This window comes from Strix aluco, chromosome 5, assembly GCF_031877795.1.
Source record: "Strix aluco isolate bStrAlu1 chromosome 5, bStrAlu1.hap1, whole genome shotgun sequence".
NCBI lineage: Eukaryota > Metazoa > Chordata > Aves > Strigiformes > Strigidae > Strix > Strix aluco.
Genome location: NC_133935.1, coordinates 77,942,896 through 77,963,156, shown reverse-complemented (window position 1 = coordinate 77,963,156; position 20,261 = coordinate 77,942,896). Strand labels below are relative to the sequence as shown.

The 20,261-nt window shown below is 35.8% G+C and overlaps 1 protein-coding gene across 9 annotated transcripts in view; it reads left to right on the top strand.

The window, feature by feature from the left end:
* Nucleotides 1-20,261, top strand: part of CACNA2D1 (calcium voltage-gated channel auxiliary subunit alpha2delta 1) — a 433,456-nt gene that overhangs the window by 327,177 nt on the left and 86,018 nt on the right. For all 9 annotated transcript variants that reach the window (XR_012623660.1, XM_074827917.1, XM_074827916.1 and 6 more), the window contains exon 11: nucleotides 15,715-15,873. Coding sequence is in view for 8 of the 9 variants with exons in the window: in XM_074827917.1 (XP_074684018.1) it covers nucleotides 15,715-15,873 (159 nt within the window). In the remaining variant the exon portion in view is untranslated. The remainder of the gene's footprint in view (nucleotides 1-15,714; nucleotides 15,874-20,261) is intronic.

Here is a 20,261-nt window from a genome sequence, read left to right as displayed (position 1 = left end):
TTTAATCCTGCAGCATTTCAGGTAACGAATCACAGCAGCTCCAATTAAGTATACAGTCTTCTCAGCATCATACCTGTGTGAGGCAGTAAACAAATATAAATTATTCCTTTTTTTGGGGAAGTTGTTTGTTGGGTTTTTTTTTTTTCATAGTCAAGAGAAAACGATATAAAGGCAAGTTTAGAGCTGAGTGTTGAGCTTCGTGAGTCTCTTGAAAACAATCCGTCTAATTGTATCATGACCTTGCTGTTTTTCTTAAATTGAATGGTTCATTTTCAAGAAAAGGGGGAACAATGATAGCTGCAGAGAAACACATCTTTACAGGAGTGTTCCTTAATGGAAAATCATCAGCATTCCTTAATGGAAGGTCATTATCTTGCACCTTCCCTATTCAGGGACCAAGAGAGTTGTTGTATGTATTTTCATACAGGTATGATTAGTAAGCACTGTAGGTGCCGGGTTAAAAAAAGCTCAGAGAAGTTATGATCAAAATCTAGTATTCAATTTCTGCATTGCTAATAATTGCAGGTAGAGCTAGGCTATGTATCTATGGGAAATATATCTGGACGATATGTTTAGCAAATGTAGCGAAGATCAATATTCTGCAAATAACAGTGGAGAAAATTTGGGAACTATGGAAATCCAGCAATTGTTAAAAAGTTAAAAAGAATTTTCTTTTTTAATGGATTAATGAGAGTAAGAATAGAAGCAAGAAATGCAGTAGTAGAAACAACATCATGAAATGTTTGTCTGCCTGCAGAATTAGTTTCATTTTTTTTCCCCTCTAAAGAGAAAGTTGAGAAAGGAGTTAATGATGCTATGTTAAAGTATTTCAGGTGAGGCTGGAGTTGAGAGGAGGATTAAGGTAGGGAGGGTGTTATATTAGTTGGCTTTTTTAAAATGAGATTAATTGACTTCAGTGGGACCATGATCCTCAGGAAAGCAGATTACACAGTTTGTATCAAGAAAAAGTGAAGGACCAGTAGGAGTTAAACTTTTGCAACCTTCTTGCAGTCTTCATCTGACATGATGAACTAGAAATGCTTGTACAGCTTCAATGACATGACTAGAGACAACTTTCCATCTAAATAGTGTATGGATTGATGGTTCACTTTTTCTCCTGAGAGGCAAATGATGAGCATTTAAACTCAAATTTTGACTGTATGTCTCCTTTGTTGTGGCTGAATACTGTTACATAAATGTGGATCTTCTCACTAATTTAACACAAAAAGGATTGGCTCTGATTTTACAAAAAGATATTGTACGTGTCTTTGAGGACTGAAAGTGGTTTATGGTTGATTGCTTGGTTCTTGAAAGCATCTTCTCACAGTCCTGAGTCATCTGAGAAACTGGATTTCAGACATACTCTCAAACTCACAGAATTTGACCTTTTTTTGGCTGTTCTGGATTCATAAATAAATAGGCCAATAACTGATTTGATCACAGCTGAAAAGTGCTATCGCTGGGGAAAACTCTTGTGTCCATAGACCCTCAAAACTATCAGATAAAAACACTACAAGAATCATTAATTAAAGCCAAATAAATTTGAATGGCACATAAATAGTTAATATGCCTCAACAAATTGCAAGGAAAGATTCTTGTTTTCTACATATCAATATTTAATGCTTTCCTAAAAGATGCACTTTAAGCAAACATCTACCACTAAATGTAATTGTTAAAGTCTATTACAGAAGTAACCAAGGGAATTTTAAGGTCCAGTGATATGTGGGTGGTGAGGCAGTATGCAATAGGTCGGACTAGAGTATCTCTTTGTCCCTTTAGCCTTAAATCAAGAATACAGAAAGGTTCTGGTTGTTTGGTTGTTTGGTTAGTTGTTTTTTCTTTTTGTTTTGTCCTGCTGACTTAAATGTTTATCCCAAGTAGCTGTTTATCATTCACCTTAGTTACTAATGGACTGGAAGGTACTTCATCATCCTCGTGTGATACGAATACTTTAGCCTTCATCTTTGTAGATAGGGAATATTTGCCAAGTACTTTTTTCTTTTCTGTGTATACTTAACAGTTTAGCCATCTCTGTCTAGCAGCAGATGTGTTCAGTAGTTAGGCTTTCTCTTAACCTTAGTGTACTTAAAAATTCCTTGTTATTTTCAGTTTAACAAGCCCCACAATATTGTCTGTGCAATAAGACACTACAGTAAATACTTACATAAAACAGACATATACAAAATAGTCCATGATAAAGAGGTGAAAATGAAGTGTTACTGTGCTGTTCCAATGATAATACTCCCTATGGTACTTGCTTACAGGTTTTTTTTTTAATATCTGGGTTAAAATAATATGCCAGTATGTAAAACCGATATAAAACAAAAACCATGGTGATGGTGCTGGGTCAGGTTTTCTCTCTCTGAGAATTACAGCTAACACCAGGATCATCTCCAAAAGCAAAGTTGCCACGTTCAGCTCAGTATTGTGCTCAAACTAGTAAGCCTTTGTAAAAGAACAGACAGCCGGATCCCACGTGGAAGCTATTCACGTTTTTATTCAAAGGCCATCTAGCCATACCTGATATATTGCTAGGGAGTTTAGAAAGAAAGCACATGTTTCAATAATTTTTTCCTGATATCTCATTTAAACTGAGCCTTATATAGCTACAAATTAACGTGAGAAAGCTTTAGAAAATTAATTTATTTTTCTTTTAGAGTTACAAAATAATAGCCAAGCCATCTGAATTTAGGGATGTGTTTGTTTATACATATATTATTTTACGTGTTAGGGGAAAGCATATCATACCAGATTCAACACCCCAAGAGAGGTGAGGCTGCTGCAGCTCCATGCCACAGATCCAACCAGTAATGAGGATGAAAATGCATTCCCAGTGGGCACATGCACATGGAGCACATATATATACCACATAACTTATATTCATGTATATGCATACATACCAGGCCAGCCACACAGGTAGCACAGACAAATGCAGAGCATTTATGTGAACACAGGCAGTGCTGACAGCCTCATCCTGCTCCCCTCTCTGCTGAGCTGGATGGAAGTCTGCTGGTGAGAATATATATATATATGTATACAACAATATATATGTGTGTATGTGTGTGTACTGTGTGGATCCCTTCAGAAGCTGGGTTCACATACACCATTTGTCCAGCAGCTGGCCCTAGATCCCAGTTTGCCCCGTTGCTACCACCTAGACATACGAGTCCCTGAGGCCACAACCCCACTCCAGTTGCTGGTAGAGACCATCTCATGTACACACACAGAGTCGTTGGGGTCTCCCTCGGTCCCAATAGCAACCGCCCACTGCAATCTGTCACCCTCAGAGACACAACACACACACACACACACACACACACACACACACACACACACACACATGTTTCACCACTAGAGACCCCCAGGACCAGCACCCGGCACTCATTCCAGGTGCTGGTACCATGGATACACGGGTCCCTGTGACCCACACTCTCACTCCAGTTACTGACACTGAAGACACTCCAGTCTCTCCAGCTGCTGCACCATGGACAGGTGGGCCCTGCAACACATGGTCTGACTCCAGTTGCTGCACTCATATACCCCTGCACAGACACACATGCAGAATAAAGAGTCCCTCACCCAGGAAAAGAGGTAGAAATGGAGTATAATAAGAAGGCAGGACAGACTGTGCTGATGAGATGCAGGACATGGTCAGATAAACATACCAACCAGCAAGCTATTTACACAGGACCAAAAGTTTTTTCCCCTTACCCCTCTATTTTCCCCTACTTCTTCATTCCCACAGCACCTAAATCCATCCCATTCCTCACCCTGGTTCTTCCCTGTAAATATTCCATAGTAAGTCCTGTGCAATCCTGAAATGCTTTTCCTCTGCATCCCATAATATCTCCCATATATTAAGTCCAAACTCCCTCCCTGAGTCCAAAAAGGGGGTTATTGTATTATAAATTATTGCCTAGGCCCTAGTTAGTTGTGGGAAATGAAAAACCACCCCCAGAAAACAAGTCATCCTGACTATCTTGAGGACAGATTATGGCCAGGAGATGTTTGTCTGTCTCCACTGGCTGTAGGGAGAGCCTAGCCCACTGTTTTGGATTGGAGTCCCAATTAAAAGATCATTGAAATGAGATGAGCTGAATCATACTATCTCTGCTCAGCTGAGAATGCAAAAAGGAGGCAGTGGGAATAAAAAGAACAGACACTTTTGGGTTTTTTACACTTTTTTTCTTCTCATGTGTTAGTGTTTGCTTTAAAATATTAGCTAATTTTTTTTACTGTTATTAACTGTAACATTAGTTTGCGGTGGAAGGAAAATGTTCAAAAGAGAGAAAAAAGAAATTGAAAGAGTTGGAAAAGGAATAGGGCAAATCTTAAACCAAGATCTGTTTCATTTTAGATCTGTCACAAAGTGTTAATTCTAGGGAATAGAGTACTTGAGTGCATGAAGAGCCAAAGGGAATGGAAATTAGAAGCTGAAATTCTACATTAGGATGTCAAGAGCAGGGATGTTGCTGGAAACTGTACATTTATTACTGTACAGTATAACTGACAATTCCGGATGACTAGAAAAGTCACCTCCATTCCCATTTCACCTCCACTCCCATTTTGAGGGATTGCTTTGGGCATCAATACAGATTTTTATTGTCTTCTCTTATAGTTGTCAAATGTCAGGAAGTCAGACTTCTAATAGCACATGGCACAGGCTTCTGTGATGTCTAGAATAAATCCTAGCTCTCTAGTATATTAGTAATATTTAAAATGAGTAGTTTAGTAGTATATAAAATGAGGATAGCTCTACCTCATGGGTCTACTGGTTAATAGATCTGTTGGTTATTTCCATTTTCTTAATTTTTAGTAAAGCACAAGCCTTACTAAAGAGACTCCTGCTTCATCGGACGTATCATTGATCCTGTGATTTTTTATGGCATGTCAGATGCTGGACCAAAAGTGTATTTCTGAGTCAGCTTTCCAACTAGGAGACAATTATTCGGAGGTGTTGTGACAGTATGATTAAAAATTTGTGGTGGGTGAATGGTCTCTCAAACAGTGAATTTATTCCTTACCAGTTCTGAAGAGGCTAGGCTGGTCTGGCTTTAATGATTCTTTTGGGGAAAGATGACTCACCATGTTAATGAAAAAAGGAGAAACCTTATGGCTGTCCGTAAGGTTTGGGACAGGATGGGGCTATTTGTTTTATGATCTCCCTTTTTTTAATATATTTTCTATAAAAGTCATCTATGTGGTAGGTGAAAATTTTAAGACATGTGGCAAGATGTTAGTTTGGTGTGAATCTAAAGGATCTCTTAGGCAAAACATGAATTAAATACTCATCAACTTCTCAAGTCTCACGCTTTCAAGACTCATGATTTTCCCTCCTGTCTCACACTTCTCTGCCTTAGCATGTCAGCAGTGTGCTGCCGCAGCCTTCCCCAGGCACCATGTGCAGCAAACCCCAGGCACCATGTGCAGCCAGGGACATTGCTCTGCCCTGCAAGGGTGACAGGCACATTGAAGTCAAGCTGTGGGAATATGGAGGTGACATTGTAGCCCCCTGCCATTCCCCCAGTTATGTGGCCTGATGCTAAGTGTATGTCTATCTTGCAATTTGGTGCACTGCCTAAACATTCATCTTACTTTTGATGCCCTGAGTAGCGACCTCACATGTCCAGTGAATTTATACATAACTGTTTAATACTCAAACTTATATCGCTGGTGACCAGCGATAGGACATGAGGAAATGGAATGAAACTGTGTCAGGGGGAGTTCAGTTTGGACATTAGGAAAAGGCTCTTCACTGAGAGGGTGGTTGGTCACTGAAACAGGCTCCCCAGGGAAGTGGACACAGCACCGAGCCTGTCAGAGTTCAAGGACACTCTTAGTCATATGGTTTAGTTATAGGTAGTTCTGCAACAAGTAGGGAGTTGGACTTGATTATCTTTATGGGTTCCTTCCAACTTGAGATATTCTGTGATTTTATGATTCATCTTTTTGGGAAAGGGTGTTTCGTGTTCTAAACAACTTGAATTTGACTGAATGAAGATTTCTCCAGTCAAGTGACAATAAAAGAAAGTTTACAAAATAATTTTCTAGAAATTCTCTTCTTTCAGCTCTCTCCTAGAGTGTGTCTGGGTAGCAGTGTCGTACAGCACAGACTACAGGACTGCAGCACTACAGTAGTGCAATAGTTCAGATCAGCCAGCTTTCTCTGGGAGATGCTGAAGTTCACAGCACTGAAATTTTCAGTGAAAGTCAGAAACACATGATTTTAAGTAAATAATACATGCTAACTTAGACACAGCATCATGAAATGACTATAAATGAGTTCGTCTTGCTAAGCTAATTCATCTTTCAGCCTATGCTGATGTTCTTTGTGGTAACGCTGAGATTTGCAGCACAGCATCGTACTTTATGGTCTGAACATTAATCCTTTTGTACTCAGTGGGAGCTTTGAATTGATTTATGTGCAGATAATCATATTGGTTAGACAAGTTAACAAAGCTAACTGAGAGCAGATTTTGGCCCAGTATTTGGTCTTTTTCCAAACATTTATCTCATATTATGCTACAATATTTTTATCAGCAGATATTTTATGATCTAACAGGTTTTTTGTTGAATGCTGCTACCTCTGGTCTGTAATACACGTATTTACATTCCACAATGAAAAAAACAAGTGATATATTTTACACTTCAGGAAATGCCAATAGTTTAAATTGGCATATAATCCTAGTTTTATTTCATTCTGTACTTGCAATACAATCTAAGAAATGCAGGTGGGCTCCTTCTGAGTACTAGAATAAGCTTTTTATATTTTCTCTACAGTGTAGGGTTGTATGGTATACCTGACAACTATCTGCATGCAAGTCATAGGATAGGAGAAAACAATTAATTCTATAGTAAGATATGAATGCTGAACTTTGACACCACATATTATTTTTTGGCATGTCAAATTACAAACCTTTATTGCTTGAACTGCAATTTTCTGTGTACTGAGATCTACATGTGAATAAAACTTTGCAAAGTGCTTTCTTACTATTCTCTAAATGGGTTCTGATAAATATTTATAATATCTTCTCACTGCTGAAATATGGATTCTAACAGGCCTTATTCAAGATTCAGTTATTCTTGGGATTAGCCCTAAAATCCTATTACCAAACCTAAAGCAGCAGGAAAAAAAGGAAAACAGCAAAGCTGGGTTTAGCTGCAAGATGAAAGCCTGGTGAAATCAGATCTATTTCACTATTGCTCATTTAATACATATAGATACAACTGGGTCACCAAGCTGATTTAGCCATGAGGTAGAAGAAGCATAGCAACAAACATCAGCAGATTGAAAGTCAGCAGCAGTAGTATGTGATTAGGTCTTCAGCAAGATGACTATATTTTCTCAATTTTCAGTATTCCCTGAGTGATGTTTCTCATCTATTCAGCTATCGTGATCTTGCTATTTTAAATGTATGTTTTGTCTCTGTAGCAAGTTTAAGTAGAGGAATTGCTGTTTTGTTCAAGTTTATATGACTTTCTATAAAACTATAAACATTTCTGAATGTTTAAAAAACACAAGTTACATACGGTTTAAGCCAGGGTCTCATTTAATGTCAGAAGGTTTGAAAGGGTCATTTTTTAGGGGGTTTATTAGGGGTTTGGGGTTTTTTTTCTTAAAAGTGTAATTTCAGGAGATTCTGATTAAACATGCTGTGTTGAATCAGTAGATGTTAGTAAACTAACTGGGATGAGTGAAGAATAGGGAGGCAGCAGGCAAGGAAGTGTGGGAAAATCTGAATTTTTACATAGATTTGGTATTAAACAGTATTCAGTAAGAATGTTATCACTTTTACAGATTTTGGAGATGCAGAAAGACATTTAGGTAGCAGGTTAGTTTACAGCCTTTCCATTATGAGTGTTGTAAACACGCTTTGTAAAACTGTTAGAAATTGATATGCTTGTTTTGGTAATATGGATCCTTTGTATGGAAGAAATAGATTTTTATCCTTCTGGAGGTGGGACCTCCTGTGTTCAACATATAGAAATTTTTCTTTAAGGAGGAAGTTTGGATTTGAATATTCCTGCTTCTTCACTCATTTGGCAAACAAGAGTATTTTATTGTTTTAGTTGAAATGAGAAATTTATGCCAGTGACAGAATGCGCCAACAACTTCCACCAGAAGTGTAAAATTTCCCATTTCAAGATAACATTTGTAAGACCAGTTCAACTTTTCTTGTTTTAGTACCACCTAGTGACAAAAATTGAAAAAGTTTTTAAAAGTTTCATTAATTTATTTGTTTTGATTTGTTTATGTTGTTGTATTTTCCAGTAATGAGATGATTTATAAAATATTTTCTGTTTTTCAAACTGAATCACAGAGCTGGCACTGCTTTCCACAATTTCTTTTCCTGAGGATTTACATAAACTTATTTCTATCCTTTTTGAGAATTGTGGCTTTCCTCACTGGATGATTGCTTTGTCCAGGTACCATCTAATAAATGTTGACTGAAGCTTGCTTTCTTGATCATGTCATAAAAACAGTTAAGCACATACCTATACATAAACATATATTTTTATAAATATATATATACACATATGTATGAAGACATCAGATACAGCAGAAAAAAAAAGTTGTTGACTGTCAGGAACAGTAATAAGCACTTTCTGATCAATATAAATTAATACCCCAAGATATTGCTCTTTATACCATTTCTTCTTAATGCTGCTGGTTTTGATGCCTGCTTGTTTTGCTAACATTAATAATGTGAATTCTAAGACAGTGTAATGAAGGGGATGCTTTGAGTTTCCTTTCATAAAAGAAGCAGAATCAATTGAAATGTTTTATTTGCATTTAAATAACCTCATAGACTTGCCAAAAGAATGATTGACATTGGATTTTGGATTTATATCCTTTATACCTCTCAGGAGATGGAGATATATTTAGACTTGTAGAGAGGGATAGATGGATATACAGAAGAGAATTTGAAGCATTCATCAATTTATACATTGCCTGTGAAATCTGAGATTTTTCTTTTTCAGTGCTGTATTCTTCAGAATGAATCACATTAGCTGTGTGTGCATTTTGAAGAGTGTAAGTGATAACCTGTTTATGAGAATTCATGCTTTAAGAATTTGTGCCCTGTTTGACCTTGTGGTTTAAATAGCATGTAGCAAAACAACTAATATTAAGTTAAAGGGCAAGTTTGAGTTCTTGGAGTTGGTTGCACAAAGGAAAGGGAAAAAGCATATTCTGGTGCTGTAGTAGTGGGGAATTGAGATTAAAACTTCTGGCCATGTCTTCGCCTCAGATTTACTTGTTTTCTTCCCTGTTGCTTCACTTTTCTCACCAATAAAATGAGAACAGTTCTGATCTATTTCACAAGAAGTCCGAGACACTCAGTAATGTTTGAATATGTCTGTGATGCTAATGTGTGGATGTCCCTGTGAGTTATATGCTATGTGTTACTTGCTAAAGCTTGTCAACTGGGGAGAGATCGGATGGTATCTGCAAAAGGCAGCTCTATCAAAAAATATCCCAGCAGACAAGCCAGTTTGTATCTGTTCAGCAGGTAATATATTGAACTGAATGCAGTTTTAGAAAAAAGCTCAAACTTATACAAGTTTTTCTTCTCATCTATTTTGTTTGCTGTTTTTTTTTCCCAGACTGCTTGATAGCTTTGATCTTTCTACTTAACTGTCTCAAATGGTTTTCAGTCCCTGTATATATCCCACTGCTGAATACTGATCCTTTCTTTCTTCATTTTGCAGACTTCTTCCATGAGGGGTTCCCTCACCCTGCCTCTTTTGTCTTATACTGTCCTCTTAATGAAAACACCTGTGTGTAGGGTCTCTTTTTATTCATTTTTTGATCTGCCATCATATCCACAGAGTACTTAGAGTGGGAACAGATATAGGAAATAAATCAGTATCTCTGAATCACTTCCCTCGAATCCTCTAATAGCCTGATGTTGCAGTAGGAGTTTTAATAATTTTAAAGAAGGATTTCCAAGTTGAGACTCTGGAAAATAGGAGGTTTTTAGCAATGCAGAAGTAACTCTTCTGGAATCAGAAGAGGATTTCGGATTGAAAACACCTTCTGTTGTCCATCAGTTTAATTCTTGGGACACAATGGATTTCAGAGGTCCATGTGTCTGGAGAAACCTACAGCTCAATGGAACTACCCAGGGATGGGAAAGGTCTCTAGCCTTTAGATATTTCACTGCAGTTCTGTATCATTTTCCACTGGTCTTGCAAGTTGATCCTTCTCTCAATAGGAAGATAAAGACAAAGTCCTTGTGAGACTGTCAATTAGTATTTCTGGTTTTGACCTTCTCCAGAATGACAAGGTTCAAGAAGCATTAAACTCAAACTCCTTTGTTCAGAGTTTCATGTTAAGGTGAACTGATTACTTATCTTTCAGGTTATTGAGTTACTCCAATGGCCCCCATGGCCAAAGATCAATCTGGTGCTTTGAGGACAAATAGATGAAGTTCTCTAACAGTCTCAGTGCACCAGTAACAGGCTTGGGTATTCCTGCCCAAACCTGTGAATAGGAGGTCTTCATTTCCTTAGACCTGAGAACCATTCTGGGAGATCCCAAAGGCAGAGACTGCAAAAGGATATAAAGAAATTGGATAGTGAGAAATAGTTCAGTGAAAAATACATCTAGATCTTATAACTTGTTGTATAATTCAAGACAAATTTAATTATATTAATGCTTCATAATACTTTAGAATAAAAAGCTACGGTTATCCTGTTTTCCATGATTTCCAAGTGTTTTGCTGCAAGCCCCTCTTATTTTAGCTTAGATAAGGAATAAGCTTTTTATATAGTTGAAAAAGTAGAAGCTGTCACTGGTGGTGACATACTGTATAGGGTGGCTTTAGATTTTGAATGGTTTGCCTTCAAATGTCATCTGTTGTTTTGTAAGTGATTCACTGAGCCCATGGAATCGTACACAAATTCAATTTATTTTCTTTTTACCACAATAGCATTTTTTTGACATACGTTTATCTTTACTGCAATAATTAAGGGGAGATGTCAGTCTGATAAATACCCAACTGACATATTTTGTATAGATACATTGAGAGTGTTTTATTCAATAAAGTATGGATTGTAATTAATTTTACACCTTGGATAGAATTTGATTTTGTAAGAACATGGACTTTCTGAAGTGGCAACTAGTTTTTGAAATCTTGCATGTTCTTTCTTCCACTTAAAATCTAAGTGATTGAGTATATTGTTAACCGGTTTTCAAGAAATCATCCAAACTTAAACAAGCATTGTTATGGTACTTAGGAGACAGGTAATGTGATCAGTAATTGTGAAAGTCTTATTGTAGGTATTTTGGCTTTTGGTATCTTAATGTGTGAAAAATTATAATGCCACTATTGCTACTGTATCTCAGATGAGTGTAACTGAAATCTGGCTCAGTTTGGCTAATTCAGTTATGAATGGTCCTGGTATTTCTCACATGGTCAGCTGGTTAAATAGCAAAATTATTTAGTGTTAATGAAAATCCAGTTTTAAGGATGATCTGAAAGCTTTTACACTTGAAATCCTTCAATTACTTCAGTATCTTACTGGAGTTTAATTAAAAGTAGCCTTGAATTTTGTTCCTCCTTTGAACATTTTTATCAGTCACATTTCAACCTTTAGACTTGCCTTCACCTCCTAACAAGCAGGTAAATGTTCATTTTTGAGGATTGTTGTTCCATCTACTGATTGCTTTATTTAATCTAAACTCTTCTTATCTGCTTTGGTGACTGCTATTAACATTAACATTGACAGATGTATTTGAAAACAGGTGGCTCATATATTTTCTTAATTAAATTACAGCATTTGCAGACTTTGGTTGATGTAACTCTCCATTCTACAAATGTGTTATTTCTCTCCTTCATTTTACATCAACATTTGTCAATCTATAAATGCAGATGTTTGGACCTTGAACCTTTGTTCAGTTTACACCATGTGTAAGTATAGTACAGTACAGTTTACTTGCTAACTGCTTAAACAGTTCGAGCCAGTATTCCTGTCAATTTTTAAAATGTCATTTTTGTATCCATAACTATCAATCCATACGCTAGATACCTGACCTTCATAGAAAAAATTATCCTGATACATTTGGAGGACTGCTAGCAAGCAATTTAGATTTGCAGTTTAATGTTAGTGACATTTCAGGGAGAAATTTTCACTTGTCACTAAATTTTCACTTGAACACCTAAATCGCTGTTTGCTATAGCCCAAGAGAAGGCATGCACTGACTGTAAGATTGAGTTTATGGTTACTTTTCTATTAGCATATTAAATAATTTGCATATAATATCACTGATGGAGCAGAGCAGTGTTTTCACTCTACTTTTTCAGATTAAATGGGCTTTTGTGGAGCAGAGCAACCTATGGGATATTGATTTTCTTATATTTTCCAAGTACAAGATCTGTACGTTCATCCCATCTCACAATTAGAATTAATTTTCAGACTTTGTATTTTTAAAATTACATCAGTAATTTTCCCATCATGGCTACAAAATTAGGTCAAGGCAAGCTGAAATAATTCCACAGCACAATATTGTTTTCACTCCCACATGGTTAATGTGCCTAATAATCATTGGGTGATTTATTGGTTACTTCTGTAAGAAACTTCTATAAGAAGCACCATTGAGTGTGTCAGTGTTTTGCATCAAAGGGAATTGATTGCAGTTGTGTGATCATCTCGTGTTTTGGCTTAAGCAGTAAAATATGCTGCTTAAGGACAGCAAATAAAAATCATCACATGATATTGAGGGGAAATGGAAAAATGAATGACCATAGTTTGTTTGAGTCTGGGGAAAGAACTTTAATGAAAGATAATGGCTTTAAAATCACACAATGGAAATGTTAGGGTTCTGCTGGAAGTCTTGTTTTTTAATCACAGCAGAGGGTTGGTCCTGCCAAAATTTTATTCTCTGGGAATTATGACATACATTAAAGGAATATTCAAGCTGAAAATTTAGTTATATGTAATCCAATTCCATGCGTTCATTTATTTTAAAGGTGAAGTTTGCATTGTGACATTGGGAGACCCGGAAAATATTTTTAATCTTCACTATTTTATCCTGTTTTCATACTTTTGACACTGTAAATAATTTAGATACATGATACTATATTTATAGTTGTGGCATTATGAAAATTAAAGGCCTGATAAATATAATACAAAAATTAATAAGCAACCTTTGTCATATTATTATATACAACTGGCTCTTCTGTAGAATACTTGGTCAAATATAGCATTGTTTTTTTCAAAGTTAGAGCACTTGTTCATGCTTCTGTATGTTTTTGGAAACAGTTGTCCCCTTGTGACATGCTGAGAACTGTGTATTGATAGAAAGGGGGGCAGAAAACTTTGCATAAATTCATATGAGAACAACTTGCTCCCATAGCATTTAATCACCTGGGGACCAGAGCTATAACATTGGGACAGAGTAATAACTGTCTTTATTAATTAGAAAGTTATATGAAGATTCCTATATGGGCATTCTCATAGCGTATTCTACCTAGCAAGAATCAGTTCTCAAGAAAACAGCAATTATACCATAAAAATATCAGTATCTCACCAAAAGACAATTCTAACTCATGAGGAATGAGCAAAAATAAGCTCCCTAGTAAAATACAATACGAAGATGGCAAGGTATTAGATTAGTTGTGAACTACTTAATGCTCAGAATTAAAGTAGTGGGTTTTCTTGTTTAGGTTCTACATACGTGCAGGAGTGGCTTGTGGTACAATAACGATATTAGAAGATGAGGCAGACAAATTCATGCTTTAAAGTGTCTAGTTCATGCGGCACTTTGACACATCCTTTTTGCGAGAATAAGAAATTACATGTGGAAACCTAAGTAAGAATCCAGCATAGCAAACGCTTTCATAATAGTGTCTGGATTTGCTCACTTACAGCCAAAACCCCCACAGTTGCAGCTCTGTGGCTACATTCAAGAAGCAATTGAAACAAATTAAGCTAAGCCTTCTGCTGAGGGTGGTGCCTTTCTCTGTCAGTCATCTCTGCCACAGCTGTACTATGTTTGCTGTTACACATTTGCTCCTACTAATTCAATAGCAGAAGTCTCATTGATTAAAGTGGATGTTGGATAAAAACTACTGGTAGTTCATGTTTTGGTCAGTCCTAAGACCAAGGAACATACATCTGTACGCATCTGATTCCAGGACATGGAAAAGTCTGCATACCTCCTAAGCATCCTATTAACTTGAATTGAATTTTTATGCATTATTAAAAATGGTTTGATATTATCAATCCCATCATCCTTTTGAGTTCTATTTATTTTAAGTGTCCTACAATTACAACGCAAGTTGATGTTTGCTGCTGATAGCAGTTCTCTCTCTGTACTTTGTGCTTGGTGCTAAGTGATTTATTTTAGACATGTAAGTAGTCTGAGCTGTTACTGAAATCTGTGACCCTATTTACCTTATTTTCTATATACTACTATTGAACTAATTAGCAGTATTGAGACTTAGGCTGACAAGGCCTGAGTTTTAAGTTATTTTAAGGCTTTGCACCAGGTTGACAGCATAAAATTACATTTTCATTTACTTTCACTGAAGAGCCTTAATCAGGAAGAGACATAATAATCTGTTTTCAGCTGATATATAAATTAGGAGGTCTGGATTTTAGTGCCTTTACTGAGATGGAGTTTTACAGTTTTTTGGACATTGTATTTGACAGTGAGAAAAGAAGGTCACACAAGATATCTGGATAGATAAAACATTTTAAAATTGGCCAAGAAAATTGTTTTAGTAATATTAGTCAAGAGTGTCTTAAATAAAAATCAGAGACGTAGTTAAAAGGAGATTTTCATTCAGTTAAACACAACTAATGTACTTTCATTCAAGAGTACAGTTAGAATTATACATGCTGAAGCTTTTTTTAAGAGAAGTCTCGTCTTTGACTTTAGATAGATAGATACAGAGCTAAAAAGTGAGACGTATTTCTGCATCCCTCTCTCTACAGGCATGTATATATCTGTACTTATACATGTATGTATGTATATTTATATAAAGACAAATTTTAAAGAGATCAAAAACTGATTTCTACTTGTGCAGACAACATTTTGCACATAAAAAATTGTTTATGTATGTTTTTAAAATAATGTCAGAATCTCGTATTAATCAAATTTTCAGGGAGTACTCTATGGATGTGTGGATAAGAGAGCGCAAATATGTGTGTTCTCAATACACAAATTTGTATTATTATTAACAATATCCTCCTATTTACAGCTATACTCCCATGTGCTTCCGTTGTCCCAAGAGTGTGTTTTGTTTTCTATAAGGTATACGTAGTAATTGATTATGATCTGCAAGTTTCAGTGTAAAACAGCAGACTAATACGTGCAATATGGAAGTCACCTGATAATTCAACCAATATTTTTCAGTGATTAAAAAAATCAACATAAGTTTTTCTCCATGTTTTTATTTCCTTAACTCTGCGTTTCTCAGTTTGATTTCATTATATGAGTTTGAAATGAAATTTATGGGAATTTTTGCACTATAGTAGAGTTTTTTTGATTGTAACAGTGAATCAGCAAATATCTTTTCTTTAAATACATTTATTGCCCAATTTTGAAATCTCCAGACACTGCTGGACATTCTTAATGTAGTGGAAATGAAAATCCAGGTGTGACATGCTTTATCTCATGGATCAAAGAAATATTAGCCTTTGCTACTACAGTACCTAAGAAAAGAGAATTAACTATCTTTAATACTATTTGTATCTTTTTTACAGTTCAATAATAATGCTCAGAACGTCAGTTGCTTTAATCATCTTGTCCAAGCTAATGTGAGGAACAAGAAGAAGCTGAAAGAAGCTGTCTATAAAATCTCTGCTAAAGGAATTACGGATTACAAAAAAGGCTTTAGCTATGCTTTTGAACAGCTGCTAAATGTAAGTATGAAAGTCATCTCTTTCTGCTGTATAGTGAAGGAGAATTTGAATGTTCAGATGTCTACTGCAAGCTCCTCCTTTGTGTAACTAACTGGTAGAAGTGCAAACCTCTATTTAGCAAATAAATTTATCACAACAACATGTTTTTTTCTTTGCAGATCCCCCAACAGGTTGCTAAGATTTGGGAATTAATGTGGTTTTCAATGTTCTGTACTGATTTTACTTCATTCATTCAGCTAGTTTTTCATTTAACATGTGATTCTCAGTTATCACATAGTTGTGGTAGTGGTTGATTCACAGGTAATTTTAAAATGGAAGGCTATGTTACAGTATTATTTCAATTTTATCACAGTATCTCCTAGCAATGTTTAGTTAACCTACAATTTCAATTTATTACAAGTCATAAATAGTCGACCATGGCTTGAGCAGGACAGAGGGGAGCAAATTACTTAGTTTATAGAGGAATATTAGGCACCTGAGAGCATTCTAATTCCTTTCTCTTTCTCGTGTATAAAAAGAATAATTTCCTCAAAAATTAAATGCATAGTTTCCATGTTTTAATTACATTGTACTTTCTCATTTGCACCCAAGCACTAGCTTTCGGAGTAGTAATGTTTCCCATTTACCACAAATGTTGGGGTTTTATTAGCAATTTTTTTAATTGTGTAGTTGTTTTAATATAAATTTCTACTTTCCACCTTCATAAAGACTTCATGTTGGATTGTCACCTTAGCGTAAATAAAGCTGTACCAATTTACATCAGTTAAGGATCTAGTTTAACAAATATGAAGTGTATTCTCTTTATTACTATTTTTTTAGTATATCAGTGATGTCTCTCAGTGTACAAATCTTTAATATTTTCCCCTAATCTGCCAGATTCTGGACTTCAGGGCGCTCTTCCCAGACATTGTATATGCAGCCTAGGGCTAGAGCTGGTTGAAAAATTTCTAACCTTGTTAAATTTTGATGGAGGAAAAGAAAATACAATGTTTCCAAGGGTATTTTCTCAGCAGATCACTATGTAGATGAGCAGAGGGGTTTGGTGGGGAAATGATTGGGTGCCCTCTGCTGATGGTTATATAAAACTGCAAACAGGATTTAAAAGCTGTTGGATTTTTCAGACCAGGCTGAAAGGCATTTCCACTTTTTCTTCATCCATCTCATACAGAGGGAACCAGGAAGACACAAGGAATTTTACCAAACACAGCTTGTTCCTCACAGTATTCACATTTTATTAAGATTATGTATTACATTTGTTGCAGCACCAGATATGTACTTTGTGTATAGGCAGTATTAAGAAGACCTGAACACAAGGGAAGCCTCAAAGTGGACTAAAAAAATTACTTAAAAAAATAATTGGAGATCTGTCTCATAGTGGGACCAAGTGTAACCAAGACAGAAGTGTGATTAGCCTCACATAATCTCTACAAGCCTGTAAATTATGGCTGGACATTGTGGATCAAGGGAAATGAAGAGATTGCACTAGGTTATAATAATATAGTCATCCTTTTCAGATATTGGCAAATGCATCTGGCAGGAAAAGTAAAGGGCTGGTGATGAAGTTAGCACTGAACTCTGGTGACAAGACAATATAATAGGATGATATAATACAGGCCTAAACAAATAATAAAAAATACGCTTTGTTGTATATTTATGAATGCAAACATCCATGGAAATGAAATATTTTTTAACAGCTCAAATTTTCATAATCATTTTGTGGGTACTTTTTTCTGGATGACAGTTATTTCAAACAATTTTCCTGACTAACAAAGTAATAGTTCACAATAGTGCTGTGAAAAATTTACTGTTTGATGTGTTGCTAGATGGAAATAGACACTTCAGGTTTATTCAACATACTAATTCAAGTGATTATCAATAATCTGGTTTCCATCATTTTTATGCAGTATCTTTTCGTTATTTATTATTTTAGTAACTTGCTATTTCTTTGAAAACAATAATACTTCAGCAATTCACGAGCTTTTTTCCCCCATACAATAATAACTCAATTTCTCAAAAATATATCTTGAAATCACCTCTTCTTGATTTGAGTAGCTGATTTATGGTTTGATTTACCTTCTTCTTCCTCAGTGGCATGGAACTCACAATGATAACTGCATTCTTGAAGTGTCATGTCATGAGGTATAATCCCGACCTGCCACTTAATAAGTTAATTTTAGGGATGTGAAACTTGTATAAAACAGAAACAATTTTAGGCACAGTGTAAAGTGGATCATGTCTTGCGTGCTTGTTTGAAAGACAAGTGCAACAGAGAACTAAAAATGAATACCTAGACTCAGTTCCAGCTTGTAGTCTTCTGTGGTTTATGCTAAGAAGCCAGTTTTTGTCCTGGGGAAGCTGCTGTATAGACAACACATTCCTCTTCAGCTGTGGTCTGTGTTGGGAGGACAGAGGCATCTATTGGACTGCTGAGGCAAACTGTTCAGAAAAATTATTAACTTACTGCATCAGATTTGCAAAATCAGTTATATTCACTCCCTGAGGCAATACCTCTTCATCTTTGTTCAAATGGGGGGAAAAAAGATGTGTTGTAAAGGCAATTCTTCTGTCTTCCTCTTGATCCCTTGTAAGAGGCTGATAGGTTAAGTTCATGCATCAGGATGTTTTTATGGTGAGAAAATATTTGATTTGAGCTTATTCATGTTCAGATTTCCAATATTGTTTGGAGGCTAAAATCTTGGGATTTTTTTTCTGTGCCATGACTTTAGTGTCTAAAAAGTGTAGTATAAGTAAATGTCATTCTGTAAGTACCAGGAGATAAAGAGAAAATACCACATTTTTCTGATACTGTATAAGCATATGATAAGTAAGCCATTAGAAAAATCCTGATTTAGTCAGTTAAAGAGTAGCTCAAGTTCATATTGCCCATAATAGTGCTCATTTCAAAATCAACAGGAAAGTTTTATAACATGAGCAGGCTTTGGTCCCATTCCTTGTCACCTCTTTGGTTTCCATCTGATTTTATTTTGGCCCATATATTAAATCACTGTAAACATAGGTGAGTTTATTTATGAAAAATCCAACTGTACTTTTATTACTTTTTAATATCGAAAAGATTGCAGTGCAAAGCAGTATCTTGTAGGTTATATTTCACAAGGAAAAAAAAAAGGTCATAAATTATTTAATTCCAAATGAAACACAGTGTGCTGATGACAATGTATTGATTTCAAGCATTTTTTATGTGTTGTTACGTGTAAGAAAATCTTTGGTTTTCTTCAAATGACTAAGTAAGTTGTTATTCACTGAATATTGAACTACCAACACAAATCATCTCTGAGGAATAATTATTCATCTGTTGATGTAGTGCTTGCAAATAAAGTTTTTGTATTTCAGTTTTCTGGGAGCATTGTAGAACTATGGAGTTGCAATATTGAGGATTATTGGCTGGTGTTTGAGGGCTGCCTTTGGTGTTTCAGTCTCTTCATTACAGAACAACAAGGAATCAGATCAGAAAGTAGGATAAAAAATGACAAAGGGGAGTGGGATCATCTCACCTGACCAGCCAGGTGAAAGTTAGTCATTATCTAGTCATGAAGACTAAAGCAAGGGGGCACTGGCTACTTTGTAAGGATGACTCTCCTATAGCAAATTCATACAGCAAACCGCAAGCTTGTGGAAGGGGAAGTTGAATTTATGTTACTGAATCTCTAAGGGCTTTACTGTCACATCCAACTACTCATAAGTACCAAGATGTGTCTGACTAGGACCATTTGTATGCAACACAGAGGACAAGAAATGCTGGCTGTAAAATTCAGAACAATTTGCTTAAACTAGATTCTTAACTTTTAGGGAATAACGAAAGAAGATGAATGCCAAAGGAGGAGCCTTTGTCTCCTTCCATAAGGAGGCGAAATTCCTATTCATTAACTTCATTGTTCTGGCTGTGGAACAATGTTTTTATTCCTTTGCACCACACACTGTGTTTTTCTCAGTAGTCTTTTTAGTTACTTTGACTGCTGAATTAGGAGTCAGAGGAGCTTCTAAATTCTCTCTATATCAGGCTTGCTCTCTAGAAATAATAGAACATGCTCAGTTCTTCACCTCTGAGTTGCAATGTAATTAGAAAAGTAGGTGATTGAGAGATCTTAATATTCTAGGCAGCCATCTCTTGGCTGCGATATATTGTCTAAACCTGATTCTAAAATACTTTTGTAAAGGTTAACTATTCATTTCGGTGTCAATAATTTAAAAAAAAAAAAAAACAGGAAAGAATTAAAAAAGTGGAAGATGGAGCTTATTTTAAGGAAATGTGACAAAAATAGCAAATGGAAAAATATTTCTTTGTTTATAAAGTAGAGTTTTTTACATGTACCTATAGGGTGCCTAAATTATCAGAGTTTTCACTTAAGTGGTCAGTGAGCTTGATAGTT